Source organism: Plecotus auritus, assembly GCF_963455305.1.
Source record: "Plecotus auritus genome assembly, chromosome: 4".
NCBI lineage: Eukaryota > Metazoa > Chordata > Mammalia > Chiroptera > Vespertilionidae > Plecotus > Plecotus auritus.
The window spans coordinates 12,342,613-12,354,380 of record NC_137775.1 but is presented as its reverse complement, the minus strand read 5'-3'; the positions used below and the strand labels follow the sequence as shown (position 1 = coordinate 12,354,380).

General features: G+C 52.5%; 1 protein-coding gene across 2 annotated transcripts; it reads right to left on the bottom strand.

Annotated features, from left to right (window-relative positions):
• Nucleotides 1–1,181: 1,181 nt before the first annotated feature.
• On the bottom strand, nt 1,182–8,966 carry VGLL2 (vestigial like family member 2). 2 transcript variants are annotated; one of them, XM_080663731.1, is made up of 4 exons: nt 8,673–8,966; nt 6,075–6,390; nt 3,569–4,117; nt 1,182–2,462 (listed from the first exon to the last, which is right to left on the bottom strand). In XM_080663731.1, exons 1-4 carry the CDS (start codon nt 8,751–8,753, stop codon nt 2,419–2,421), a joined length of 990 nt encoding a protein of 329 aa, XP_080519857.1. In that variant the 5' UTR covers nt 8,754–8,966; the 3' UTR covers nt 1,182–2,418. The 2 variants fall into 2 exon arrangements, with proteins under 2 accessions (XP_080519857.1, XP_080519858.1); XM_080663732.1 differs by having other exon boundaries at nt 1,182–2,318.
• Between the last annotated feature and the right edge of the window lie 2,802 nt (nt 8,967–11,768).

The window sequence follows — 11,768 nt, the reverse complement described above, 5'->3', positions numbered from 1 at the left end:
TGTGCTTTAACAATCTACAAAGGCAACGTGGGTATAACACAAAATCTCTCTCTCAGAGACACACAAATTATTTTGGTGTCACGAGAAAACCATTGATTTCTTAATCATGTTTTCCGCCTAGTGGTAGCTTTGGTTTCTTAGCCTAGCTTATTAAAATATAAAAATGACCAATATTTCAAAGACATATTTTAACCAACGACTCTACTGTCTTAAGAGTCTAGAATTTAAGAAGTAACAATAGTTCTTTTCTGGAAAAGCATAAATGCAGCACAGCCGGTGTGGTTCAGCAGTTCAGCATCAAGCCAGAAACCAGAGGGCCACCGGTTTGGTTCGATTCCGTCAGGGCACATGCCTGGTTGCAGGCTCGATTCCCCGCAGAGGGCGTGCAGGAGGCAGCAGATCAGTGATTCTCTCTCATCATTGATATTTCTACCTCTCTATCCCTCTCCCATCCTCTCTCTCCAAAAAATCAATAATCTATAATAATTAAAGGGTAATATGTTAATTAACCGGATATCTTCCGGACGTCATTCCAGATGTCCTTCCTGATGAAGCCAGGGCCAGAGGTAAGCCAGCCTGGGTCCCACATGCCTGCGGGCAGCCAGAGGGAAGCCAGCCCGGGTCCCGGGTGCCTACAGGTGGCCAGAGGAGGGAAGCATCTCAGGTCCCAGGTGCCTGCCAGCAAAGGCCGGAAGAGGGAAGCCCGGGTCCTGGGTGCCGGAGGGGTGCTGGCAGCCGGGGGAAGGAAGGCCTACTCTTGCATGAATTTTCATGCATCAGGCCTCGTGTGTGTGTGTGTGTGTGTGTGTGTGTGTGTGTGTGTATTAAAAGAATGAATGTGTATCTGACTGAATGATGTACAGGTGGTGCTTTCAGTACCATCTCTGTTTCTACTTCATGAATGCTAAGAGGTAAGCCCTGGGCTGCTGTGGCCACAGTTGATTTTCTCACTTGTAAATAGAGAAGGGTGATACATAACGTTTCATATCCAGGCTTGATGAGTAGAGGGGTTATTATGAGGTTTCACAGAACAGCAAACACTTTGGAAAAACAAAAAGTAACATATATATATATGATAAAGTAATTTTACTTTCTAACATCAGATCATACTACTCTATTTTATTCTACTAGAGAAACATAAGACGATTTATTTTCTTTTTATGAAACAACACAGGGACCTTGTAGTAAACAGACACCTTTAATGTTTGTTTCTTCTTCCTCATCACCTTCAGCTTTGCCCAACGCACCGACCCCTTCCCCTGTCCCAACACTGAAGTGACCAAGTCATGACCACAGAGACTGAGAAAAATATTCGAGGTATTGGAGACTCCATGGAACATTCCTTCCCCTTGTGGTGATTCCTGCTTTTTCACGGAGACAGTTGGGGTCTCTCGATGCTTTTTTTTTTTTTTTTTTTTTCATCCAGGGGAGGAAAGCGAGGGACAGAATTTGTGGGAGAGAAGGCAGAGAGGGGTTTCTTCTTTCATCGTAAAATGTTCCTTGTAAAAAATATGATATATACACACACACACACACACACAGAAAATATATCCAGTGCAATTGCAATTGTTGTGCCAAACACTGGGAAGTGCCACCTTGGTCGATGTATTTCTGGAGTTTTAAACAGTTGTCCTACAACAGCTGCATCTCAGTAAGACGTGGGCAGGTGGCTCCAGATGATCCACTTGCCACTCATATGCAGGCTGAGGCTTCCGTGTTCACAGCCCAAAGGGAAAAAGGGTGTCTTTGTGCCTGGAGTCAGGGTTGCAGTGGGGAGTGGGCAGGAAGGGAGCTGGAGGCTTCGGAGGTGAGGAAGAATGATCGGCTTCTTTTTACTTCGCTACCACAGTCTTCAATGCAAATACAAATACATTTTAAATCTGAGGATACTGACATCAGTAGTGCTATGATCACACTACGTAATGAAATAATTCACATCAGCATAGAAAATTATTCACACCAAAAAGTCCTTTTGTCTTTCCCTTCTTCCAAGAAAACTTATGCTATCATATCACCTACGTGATCTCACCACAGATATTTCCAGTGATTTGCCCAAAGTCATTAAACATAATTCCGAGTCTTTGGATCTGCTCTTTTGGCAGAAGGAATTATTTTTAGACGAAATTTCTGAGGTGTGTGATTTGGTTTTCCCGACACAGGGAGAAATTCGAAGTCTCTGCCTTTCCCCATGTCCTCATCCTCGAAGTGAGAGGCACAGATGCTGAGCCTTCTGGCTGGTCAGAAGGGAAAGGGAAGGGGGAACCCTGGGTCAGCAGGTCAGCTCAGGAGGGATGCACCACAGAGGGAATAGCGACGAGCTGCAAACCAAGATCAGAAGCCGTTACAAACCCACTCCATTCAGCTCTGAGGGTCACCAAGGGCGCTAGGCAGAGACCTATGGGGAAGAAGGTGGGCTGTCTAAAACCAGTACAGATCCTTGCTTTTGTCCTGAGGCTGCCAACCTGAAAGCAGAGAGAAAATAAAAGAGAGACAGAGGGAGAAAAGAGAGAGTGGGGGAAAGCCGGAGGTGGGGGAGGGTAGGTACAAGATAGTTAAGGAAAGAGAAAGAGAAAGACAAACACCACTGTTTTACTGTGGAAGTCACAGAATTTATCTAAAGGGCATGAATGAAAATAAAAGCAAAGCCAACAGAAATGCCAAATCTTCACCTGAGGGAAGGGGGAGTGGGAAAAACTACAAACCAGTGATTGTATTTATAACTTTTTTTTTAATTTGTCCTAAAACTAAAGACAGCAAAAAAGTAAAGCCTTGTATGAATGTATCTTTCAAATTCAACTCTTCAAGCCAGAAACATTATTACTCTTAAGTTTTATGTTTTTAAGAGATTTGCCTAATTTAGCAATTAAGTTGATATTAATCATATATTTCTTTCCTTATAACTGTCACTTGGTGACAAGACACTCCCCCCTGCTCCCCTGTGCCCCCAAGCTGCAGAGGATTTTAAACGTCACCCTTAGCAGGTGCTCTAGATCAGCACTGTCCAATACAACACATGGGAACCACCGGCATAATTCTAAATTTTCTAACAGCCACATTGAAAAAAAGTATAAAGAAACAGGTGAGACAATAGGCAATGTGATGAAAATAACTCAACATGCACTCAATATAAAAACATTAGTGAGATAAATTTTACTTTCTTTTTTTTTTTTTTTTTGTACAAAGATTTGAAATCCATTGAGTATTATATACCTCAAGCACATCCCAGTTCCGCCTGGCCACATTTTTAAGTGCTCAACAGATACACGTGGCTAGCGGCTACAGAATTGAACAGCGTGGAGCTAGAACCTTTCCAACAAATGGTATTTTTAAAAAAATCCTCGGTAACATTTACCAGCTCGGTAGGTAGGGCAGGGTCCTTCTTTCCCATTCTGCCCCCACTGAGGACCCAGGGTCACCTGTCTCCCAAAACACAACCCCTTCACGCAGACCTTCAGACCACAGCATCACTGGGGTCTCCAAGGAGAACTATAGGGGGTCCCGCGCTCAGCCCAGGGTGGGGCACAGGGCAGGAGGGGCCTGGGTGAGCCAAGCTCGCTCCCCGGCTTACCTGAGTCCACGCTGAGGCCCAGGCCCTGGGCCACGTCTCCTGCGGGGCTAGCGAAGGGTCCCCCGGGCGCGGCCCACGAGGCGCCGGTCGGCTCGCCCTTGGCCGAGAGCTCGCAGGGGGGGCTGCCTGGCGTGGGTGCCGGGGCGAGCGCGAGGCGGGCTGGGCGTCCGGAGGCTGCGGGCATCAGCAGCGGCCCGTAGCGCGGGTCGAAGTGCGGCGCGTAGACCTCGTGCACCGCGGCGGGCCGCGGGTAGGCGGTGGCCTGCGCGCCCAGGGCGCCGCCCAGCGCGTAGGGGTGGTGCGGGTGCGCCTGGTGCGGGTGCGGGTGCGGGTGCGCGTGGTGAGGGTGCGCGTGGTGCCAGGGCTCCGCGGCGCCCTGGTGCAGGTGGCTGTGCAGGGCGGCTGGCGAGTAGGGGTCGGCGGCGGCGAAGGGCAGCTCCGAGTGCGCGGCGGCCAGCGGGCTGCTCAGCGGCGCGGGCACCGGCGCCTGGTACGCGCTGTTCCAGAAGGAGGCGGGGAAGCTGCGCTGGCTCATCGGGTAGGAGCCGTCTGCAGGCCGGCGAGCAGGCGGGGAGGGAAGGGGAAAAAGAGCTCGTCAACTCCGGGAAACGCGATTGCGGGCCCCCGCAGGCCGCGGGGAGAGCTGAAAGCGCAGGGCCCACCAATGGCCGGAAAGCGGCGGCTGGGGGCGGGTCGGCAGCCTAGCCTTCGGGGCGGCGCCTTCCAAAGGGGGCTGCGGCCTGTGAATTCAAGGTACGGGCTCCGAAAAATGGGGGAACCCTATGGGGTGCAGGTCCGCTCCCTCGGTTTTGCAGATCCGAGGGATGGCGGGGAGCGGAAGAGCGGAGAGACCTCCACCCCAAGACCCAGTTTCGGGGCGCAGGCAGTTTCACCTAACTCCTCCCGAGCCGCCTCCGCGGCCGGGGCAGACGCCGCTTCCCTATTCCAACCGCAGCCTCTCCAGCTGAAGATGCGTCTTCCCGCTCTTGGTCGGCCGCCTAGCGATCTCACCGCCCCTCTCGCGTTTCAGCCTCCCTTGTTCTTGAAAATGCGTCTCTGATAGACTAGAAGTCCGTAGACATATTTCGAAGTCTTGCTATTATTAGCCTCCTTTCTAGAAACCTTCTTTCATATATTTTTTTCCCAAGAACTCGAGCAGAACAGTAAACTCGACACACTAAAAGGGCAGCTGTCTTATTTGCACAAAGGGACGCGAAGGGAAAGGTCTTTTAAGTTTTAATGAACAAACTTTGTGCGTCAAAGGGTGGATGCCACTCTTATAATTTATTACTAGTATTGTTATTATGATTACTGTCAGCATCACTGTTGATCCCTAGAGCCTGAGAGCATTTTAAGAAGACAGCATTTAGATCAAATGTGTTGCCTTCGGTTAGGAGGGAGGGAACGAAAGACATGTAACTCAAGAGGCCTTTATGGAGCACCTCTGGGGAACGCATCTGTACACATTCTAGAGAATTTAAAATACTTTTAAAATACATTCCAAGTAATGAACAGTCTTCCTCTTAAAGATATTTAGGCACCTGAATAATAAAAAGAACGTTCTGTATTCAAAACGAATATTTTTGGAGCTTGTCTAGGCAAGGCTTTTACAAACTTTCAGACTCAAGGTTGGGGCGGGGGGAGGGCAAGAGTTGTCATTTCCCCCCAAATGTAATATTTGTTTTCCTTTTTACAACAAAGTCATGATTTCTCAGTTCGGTACATGTTAAAAACTAAGCTTGGTGAGAAAGTTTAGCGAATAGTTAGCTGTACCCTTGTCTGTGTAATAAGGGAGGTTGAGATTTCAGAATAGAAGGAAAATGTAGTTGACATGTCCAAGAAATCATTGTCCCAAACTAGATAAAGCAGTGCTTTCTGGGAAGGGTAGAACAATAAAGAGATGTTCTGGCTGTACCTACATACTCATTTCCTTGCTACTTTATTTGCTTATTGAAAGATGTTTTCTGCTTCAAGAATTCCCAAGTAATTGAAACCTGAGAAAAAGGCACAGGTAGGTTTTAGGGGACATTCTTCAGCACATTTTCCTGGCAGTGGGGCCTAGCACTTTTTATTCTGGGCAAATTTTCAGAAACTGGGTAAGGGCCCTGAAAACCTCACATTTCCACAGTGTATTTACATACATTTTTTGTTTGTCTTAGGACCATCTCCAGGGATAGTTAGGAGGGCAAGTATTATTCTAATTTTAGAGACCAGTAAATAGAGTGACCTCGAAGAGGTTAAGAGACTTGCCCAAGGTCATGTTGCTAGGAAGTGGGTGGAACCAATTCCAAGGCTAGTGGTTTTTCTAGGTCAATGCTCTGCTCTTCTCTGCCTCCTGGAGGAGAGATCTTACGTCTGCGCCTATTCCTCCTTCGATGTCCTCCCCCATCCCCAGATGCCCCTCCTCACTTCTCTGACACCTGGTATTCTCTCAGCTGCATCTCCTGGAGCCCCTCTAGGGGGACCCCAGGCTGAGCGGGCTCTCTACGGACCCTGCCACACTCACCCCGCCAGGGCCCGGAGCTCCTGGGCGCTTTGCTGCTTGCACAGCTCGGGGAGTAGCTGCTGGGCTGGCTCAGGGCCCGGCTGAAGTGTTCGTCCACCACGGAGCTGATGTCCCCCTGGAAGTAGGTGAAGAGGACGCAGCGGGAGTTGATGTACTCCGCCTCTGGTGGGCGCTCTTTCTCCGGGCTGCCTTCTTCCTCCTTTATGCTGGCGGCGGTTTGGCTGGAGAAAGAGGAGCTGCCGCTGCCGCTGCTGCTGTTACTTGGGCTGGCGTTGCACTCCTGGGCTTCCTGCATTTTGGAGTAGTAAGCTAGTTTCTGCTCAAAGAGAGAAAGAATAGGGTAGTCAATTTCAAAAGAGATGGCAGGTTGGGTTCAGACTACACGTCCTCCCCGCATCCCTAAGGTTTCCAAGGGGAACTGGCATGGGTGCCTCAGTACAGCCTGCCCCTGAACACGGGTGGGCTTCCCGAGAAGCAGGTTGCCCTTCCTGGTCTTTCTCTCTCCCGGCATTGCTGCCAGGCCACAGGCAGCACTCTGAGGTGCCAGGGGGAAGGTTGTGGAAGATGCCTGAGTAACCAGGTTATGGCCACAGAGCCAGGCTCGAGGCAGATATACAGGGTGGGCAAAAGCAGGCTTACATAACACAAATACATCACACAATAATCATTAAATAACAATGCAAGGATAAGCTCTGTGTTTCCCGGACTCGCAACTGGAAACCTACTTTTGCTTGCCCCTGTGTGCATTTTTCAAAACCAGCCTCCGTGAGTAAAGGGCACCCGGACCAGTGAGGGCCCGACTGTTCCCTGCCTGAGAAGCCAGGGCAGAAGCACAGGAGGCGGGATGGAGCATCCTCATGACGGAACATGACAACCCCCTCCACACACCCAGCCTGCAAAGGAAGCCCCGCGCGGAATGGAAGGTTTGAAATTGTTCCACTTAGGAAAGAATCATGTGGGTAGACAGGTGAACGCCATCCTGACATGGGCTGTTGTCATACGCGCAAGTGGATATTTGTTTGGTTGCCCATATACTTTCCATTTAAGAGTCTGTCTCCGTTTTTAAAGAGATCTTCCTTTTTGAGTAAAGAAAAAAACCAATGGGTTATGAGCATTTCCAGCCTTGCCATCTCTGGGCACATTGAGGAAACGATTAATAAAAGGGGGCCGCGGGAAATCTTGGCCGGGACGCTCTGTCAGTAGTGACTATGTGATAGTGATTTTAAAAGATGAAGTGCAACTGCTATAAACATTTTCTTAGAAATGAGCAATGGACTGGATGTAACGTGAAAGTGTTATGCAGGCAGAGATGGCCTGGCCATGCAAAAATGAACAGAGATCTCCTTGCAACAGATTGGTCCAGGGCCAGGGAGGAGAAAGGAACAGACAGAAAACCGCCCCACCATCTCCTCTTTGCAATAGTTCCAGTCTGGGAAGGAGCTGGGTTCAGGCGCTGAAGCCAAAAGAGCCATTTAGCAATATCACTACTTCTGCCACATTCCCGCGTGGCTTACAATGAGGGGCTCTGATGAGTCCTAAAATTATCATGGAGACGAAACCATCTCCTGGCTGGGAAGTGAGAAGAGGAGGAGGAGGGAAAAAGCAAAAGCCGGATAGATATTTTGAATTTGCAAACAGAATTGGTGGAAGCGTGGACTCTGTCCGACACTGGGGTGTATGTCAATTCCCCCAAAGCCGGAGTCTGGGCCCTCACTCTCCAACCTGGTCAGGCCTCCCAGGAGCCCCAGGATGTGATGTTGGCCTTTTCCTGGACTACTGTCCTCCGTTTTCGCTACTTCAGCTGGGGAAACTGAGAGAACTGTTCACCAGACACAGCCCAGAGAACAGATAAATAGGAGTAATGAAAGGAAACGTGAGTTTGCAGAACCGGGGTTAAGTGGTCTTATTAAAAGTGGGTTTGTTGATGGCAGGGCAGCCCAATTCAGCGACTCCATCTCCGGAAAGGTAAAGTATTATCTATGAAGCTTGCCTCTGCCCAGTCAATTGTACCCCAGTAATATCCCCCAAAACTTGCAAAGCAAGGACGATAAAACCAATGCTTTTCCTATGGTACTCTCTGTAACGGATTTTCTGGTTCTGAAATTAATTGGCTTGATTGTCTGAGAGCTGAAACGGGAAAACATTATGCCTTATATAAGTTTGCAGGGATGAGAACGAGGGTCTTTGCATCTCCAACAGAAAGACAGAAACAGGCTTTTGCTTTTGTCGGGACCAAAGTTTGGTTTTCCGTGGGCAAGCTTTGCTCCCATCTCCCTGCACCCGCACTGGGCTCAGACCAATCTGGAGCCCAACGGACACTCAGAAAACAATCCAGCAGGCGCCATCCTCCTCTGATGATTCCCGGCAAACCCGGGACACGCGTTAGCGGGGCTTAGTTGCCTTCCGAGAAAGCAAACTAAAGGGGTTATTAGCTCAATCTACCGGGTTGCAGCGCGGGCAATCCCGCCATCCGGGCGGCGCCTGCCGCTGGTCGCACGCCCGGACCGGAGCGGAGGCGCCCTGGACCTCGGGGTTCAGACCTCGGTGTTTGCAGAAGCCCGGGCGTCCCCGAGGTCCCGGCCCGAAGCAGGCACGTACCTGGTGGTAGGGGGTGTAGGCGGTTGCGAAGTAAGGCTGGTGAGGACCGTAGACTTGGTACATAACATCCAGACAGCTCATGGCTCTCCGCAGCGGAGCCGGCTTAGAGTTTTACCATCAACTCGGGGTCGGCGGAGCGCGGGGATGCTGCATGGGCGGCCCTTGGACCCCAGCTCCTGTGTCATGGGCGAAGGAGCGAGGGGCAGTGCGCTCCGCGGCTCGGGATCCCGCTCGCACGCTCCCCTCCCGCCCCTGCAATTCCAGCCGCGACCGCGCTCGCTCCAGGACAGAAGCGCCCGGGCTCCGGCTAGTGGGCATTTAAACCCACGCCGTCAAGCGGGCGTGCTGACGCCACTCGGAGGCTACGGAGGGGAGGGGAAGATGGAGGGCGGGGACCGGGGGGCCAATAGAGAGTGAAGGACGAGGACCCGAGGAGATGCTGGTGTGTCCCCCCGGGGTCCCCGGTGGCCAGGGGTGCGGCGAACTGCGCAGCCTGGGTAAGGAGCCCGGAGGCTTCGTGCCTGGAGGTGCAGGGGTTCCAGCCAGGCTAAAGCGGGAGAGACCGGGGCACGGAGAGAGTGGCGAGGAGGGAAGGAGGGTTCTTACTTTTAAAAAGAGAAAGAAAGTTGACGCGTGGTGGGAAAAGGCGCTGGGGAGAGCGCCGGCCTCACTCCGGGACGGTGGAGTGTGTGCGCGCCGGGGGTCGCGCGGCGGGGCACCGGCGTTGCTCTAAGCTCGGGGTGATGTGCCAGCCGCTCCCCCTAGGAATTCCCTAGGGGATCCCGGGCCTCGCAGGCTGGGCGTCTAGGGAGTCCGGGCCCTCCTCCCGGGCGCGGCGGAACGCGCTCTGCGGGGAACGGCAGCGGCTGGAGCCTGAACCGCTGTCCTGCTCCACTGGCTCGCACCTCTCCCGACCTGAGCCACCCGCCGCCAGCTCCCACCACGCGACTCCGCTCCCGGGGGCGGGCCCCTTCCGCCCCTCGGGAGTCCGATCCCGCCCCTTTCATTTGGAGGAGCTCCACCCGGACCCGCTGGGTTCGCGCGGCTCACGCCCCGCCTCTGGCTCCTGCGGTGCGAGTTGCTTTCGAGGAGTCCCGGAGGCCTCACCCAGCCCCCGGGCACCTCGCGTGTCTGCCCAGGGCGTCCGGTAAAGTTTCCGTAACTTTGAGACAAGAACTCGTCAGCTGCGAGGAGTTTCCTGGTACGTGCACGGAGGTCAGAGAGGTCTTCCGCTGCCTCTGCATCCAGAAGCCCTTTCTACAGAAGCTGCGATTTTGTTTCATTTCGGAGAGGTGAAGGGGTGTGCACCACGTGAGACAAGCATCGCCACGCTCTTCCCTGCCCTGAGGGCATTCCTGGCTCCCCCCTGCTTCCTGCGGCCCCAGATGCTCTCCATCCCCCCCCCAAGCACCGCCACACACGCCCTGTCCCCGGGGAGGGGTTGTCACGAGTTTAGGAATTAATTGAGCAAGGCTCTCCAATGCTGGTCAGGTGGCAGACGGGTGTTTCCAGAATAGCGGTGGGCCAGACTTGGGGTGGCGGGGGCGGGGGTGGGCAGAGTTTGGAAGCCGTGAGGGCCCAGACCCAGGGAAGAAGCAGTATGGATTACCGATGCAAGCCAACTCCAGTTATTCTCGAATTTAAACGCAACAAAAGTCTGACGTCGGTTCTCAGGCTCTAAAACTGCGAACAAATGCACACTCACCGAGATACATTGTTTCTAAAATATGATTACTTTAAGTAAATTGTTTTGGGGTGGAGTTTTTGGTTTTTGGTTTTGCCCGAATTATAAATGGGCAATGGCTCCATGTCTCCAATTCCATTTCTAAATGGAACACACCAGCATCGCCTGGGCGATTGGAGAGGTTCTTTAATTAACTAGAATGTATCTATTTGAAAGAAAATTAAAATAATAAAAAAATAAAGGCACCCCTTAATCTAGTTTTACTGAGCCTCTTATTTTAGAAGCGAGGCTGAGCTCTGCTGATTTCTGGAGCCTCTCGCTCTCGGCGTGGTACACCCGTGGTTTTTTATTTTTTGGGGGGGGCCTATTGCGCCCCGCCCCGCGCAGGCCTGAGCCAGGTCTCAGGTGCTGCAGGACCCCAGGTGCCCAGGCTGCCGCGCCGCGCCCCGGCCAGGTCACCGCGAGTAGGCGCGCCCCCCGCGGGGGCCACACTCGCCCCTTGCGCTCCGGTCCCGCTGTCAGTGCCTGGACAGAGGGGCTCTACCTGGGGCTCCTCCTGTAGGGACGTCTCCTGGCGCCACAGCCGGGGCTCCGCAGCGTGGCAGGTGGCCCGCAATACTGCGCGGAGCGGGAGCGCCGGCTGTGTGCACGTCTAGCCATCGGATGCTGGGCTGTGGTCCTCACCGGCCGCCGCCTGTCCCTCATACCCCCTCGCTTGGACATTTTTGTTTACCTTTGGCCATGCCACTAGAAGCACTCTGATTTTCCCACAAATTCGGGAGGCAATGAGGACAAGGACTATAGGAGCAGCGATTTCCCACATTTGGAACGAAGGACATGAAGAGACTACCACTCCAGTTGCCTAAGGCTGCTTTCTGCTCCCATTTCTCAACCTCTGGTACTTGAAACAGTTTTCCAAAGCCTGGCCAAAGCCGAGGAAGGGTGTTTACTGTCTGCACGGGAGTTAAAAGGAGCGCAGGGAATTGGGTGGGCATCCGCCTGGAACCCAGGCAGGAGAGCCTTTTGCTCTCGCTAACTCGAAGCGAAGGGAGAAAATAAACAGTCCGCAGTTTGAAAACATGCCCATGACTGGAGCATGTTCAGCCCTTTCTGTAGCTCTGAAATGCTGTCATTCGCAGGAGGGCGGTACTTCTCCATGTGATGAGATCCCCCTCTTGTTTCTACGCTGAAGTGGGAAATAAAACACCTCTCAATTCAAACCTCCTCCAGCCATTCAAAACACCGGGACACCGACACTGCACACAGATCAGGTTTTGGTTCAGACCCTTGGGAAGGGGCTACGGGGTAAAGGAAAAACTGGGCGGGGGGGGGCGAGGGGAGAGTCTTTGCCTCTCGCCTAGTTGTTTTCGGAGAGACTGCAAACCAAACAGCTACATTTCCTGAAACTGGGG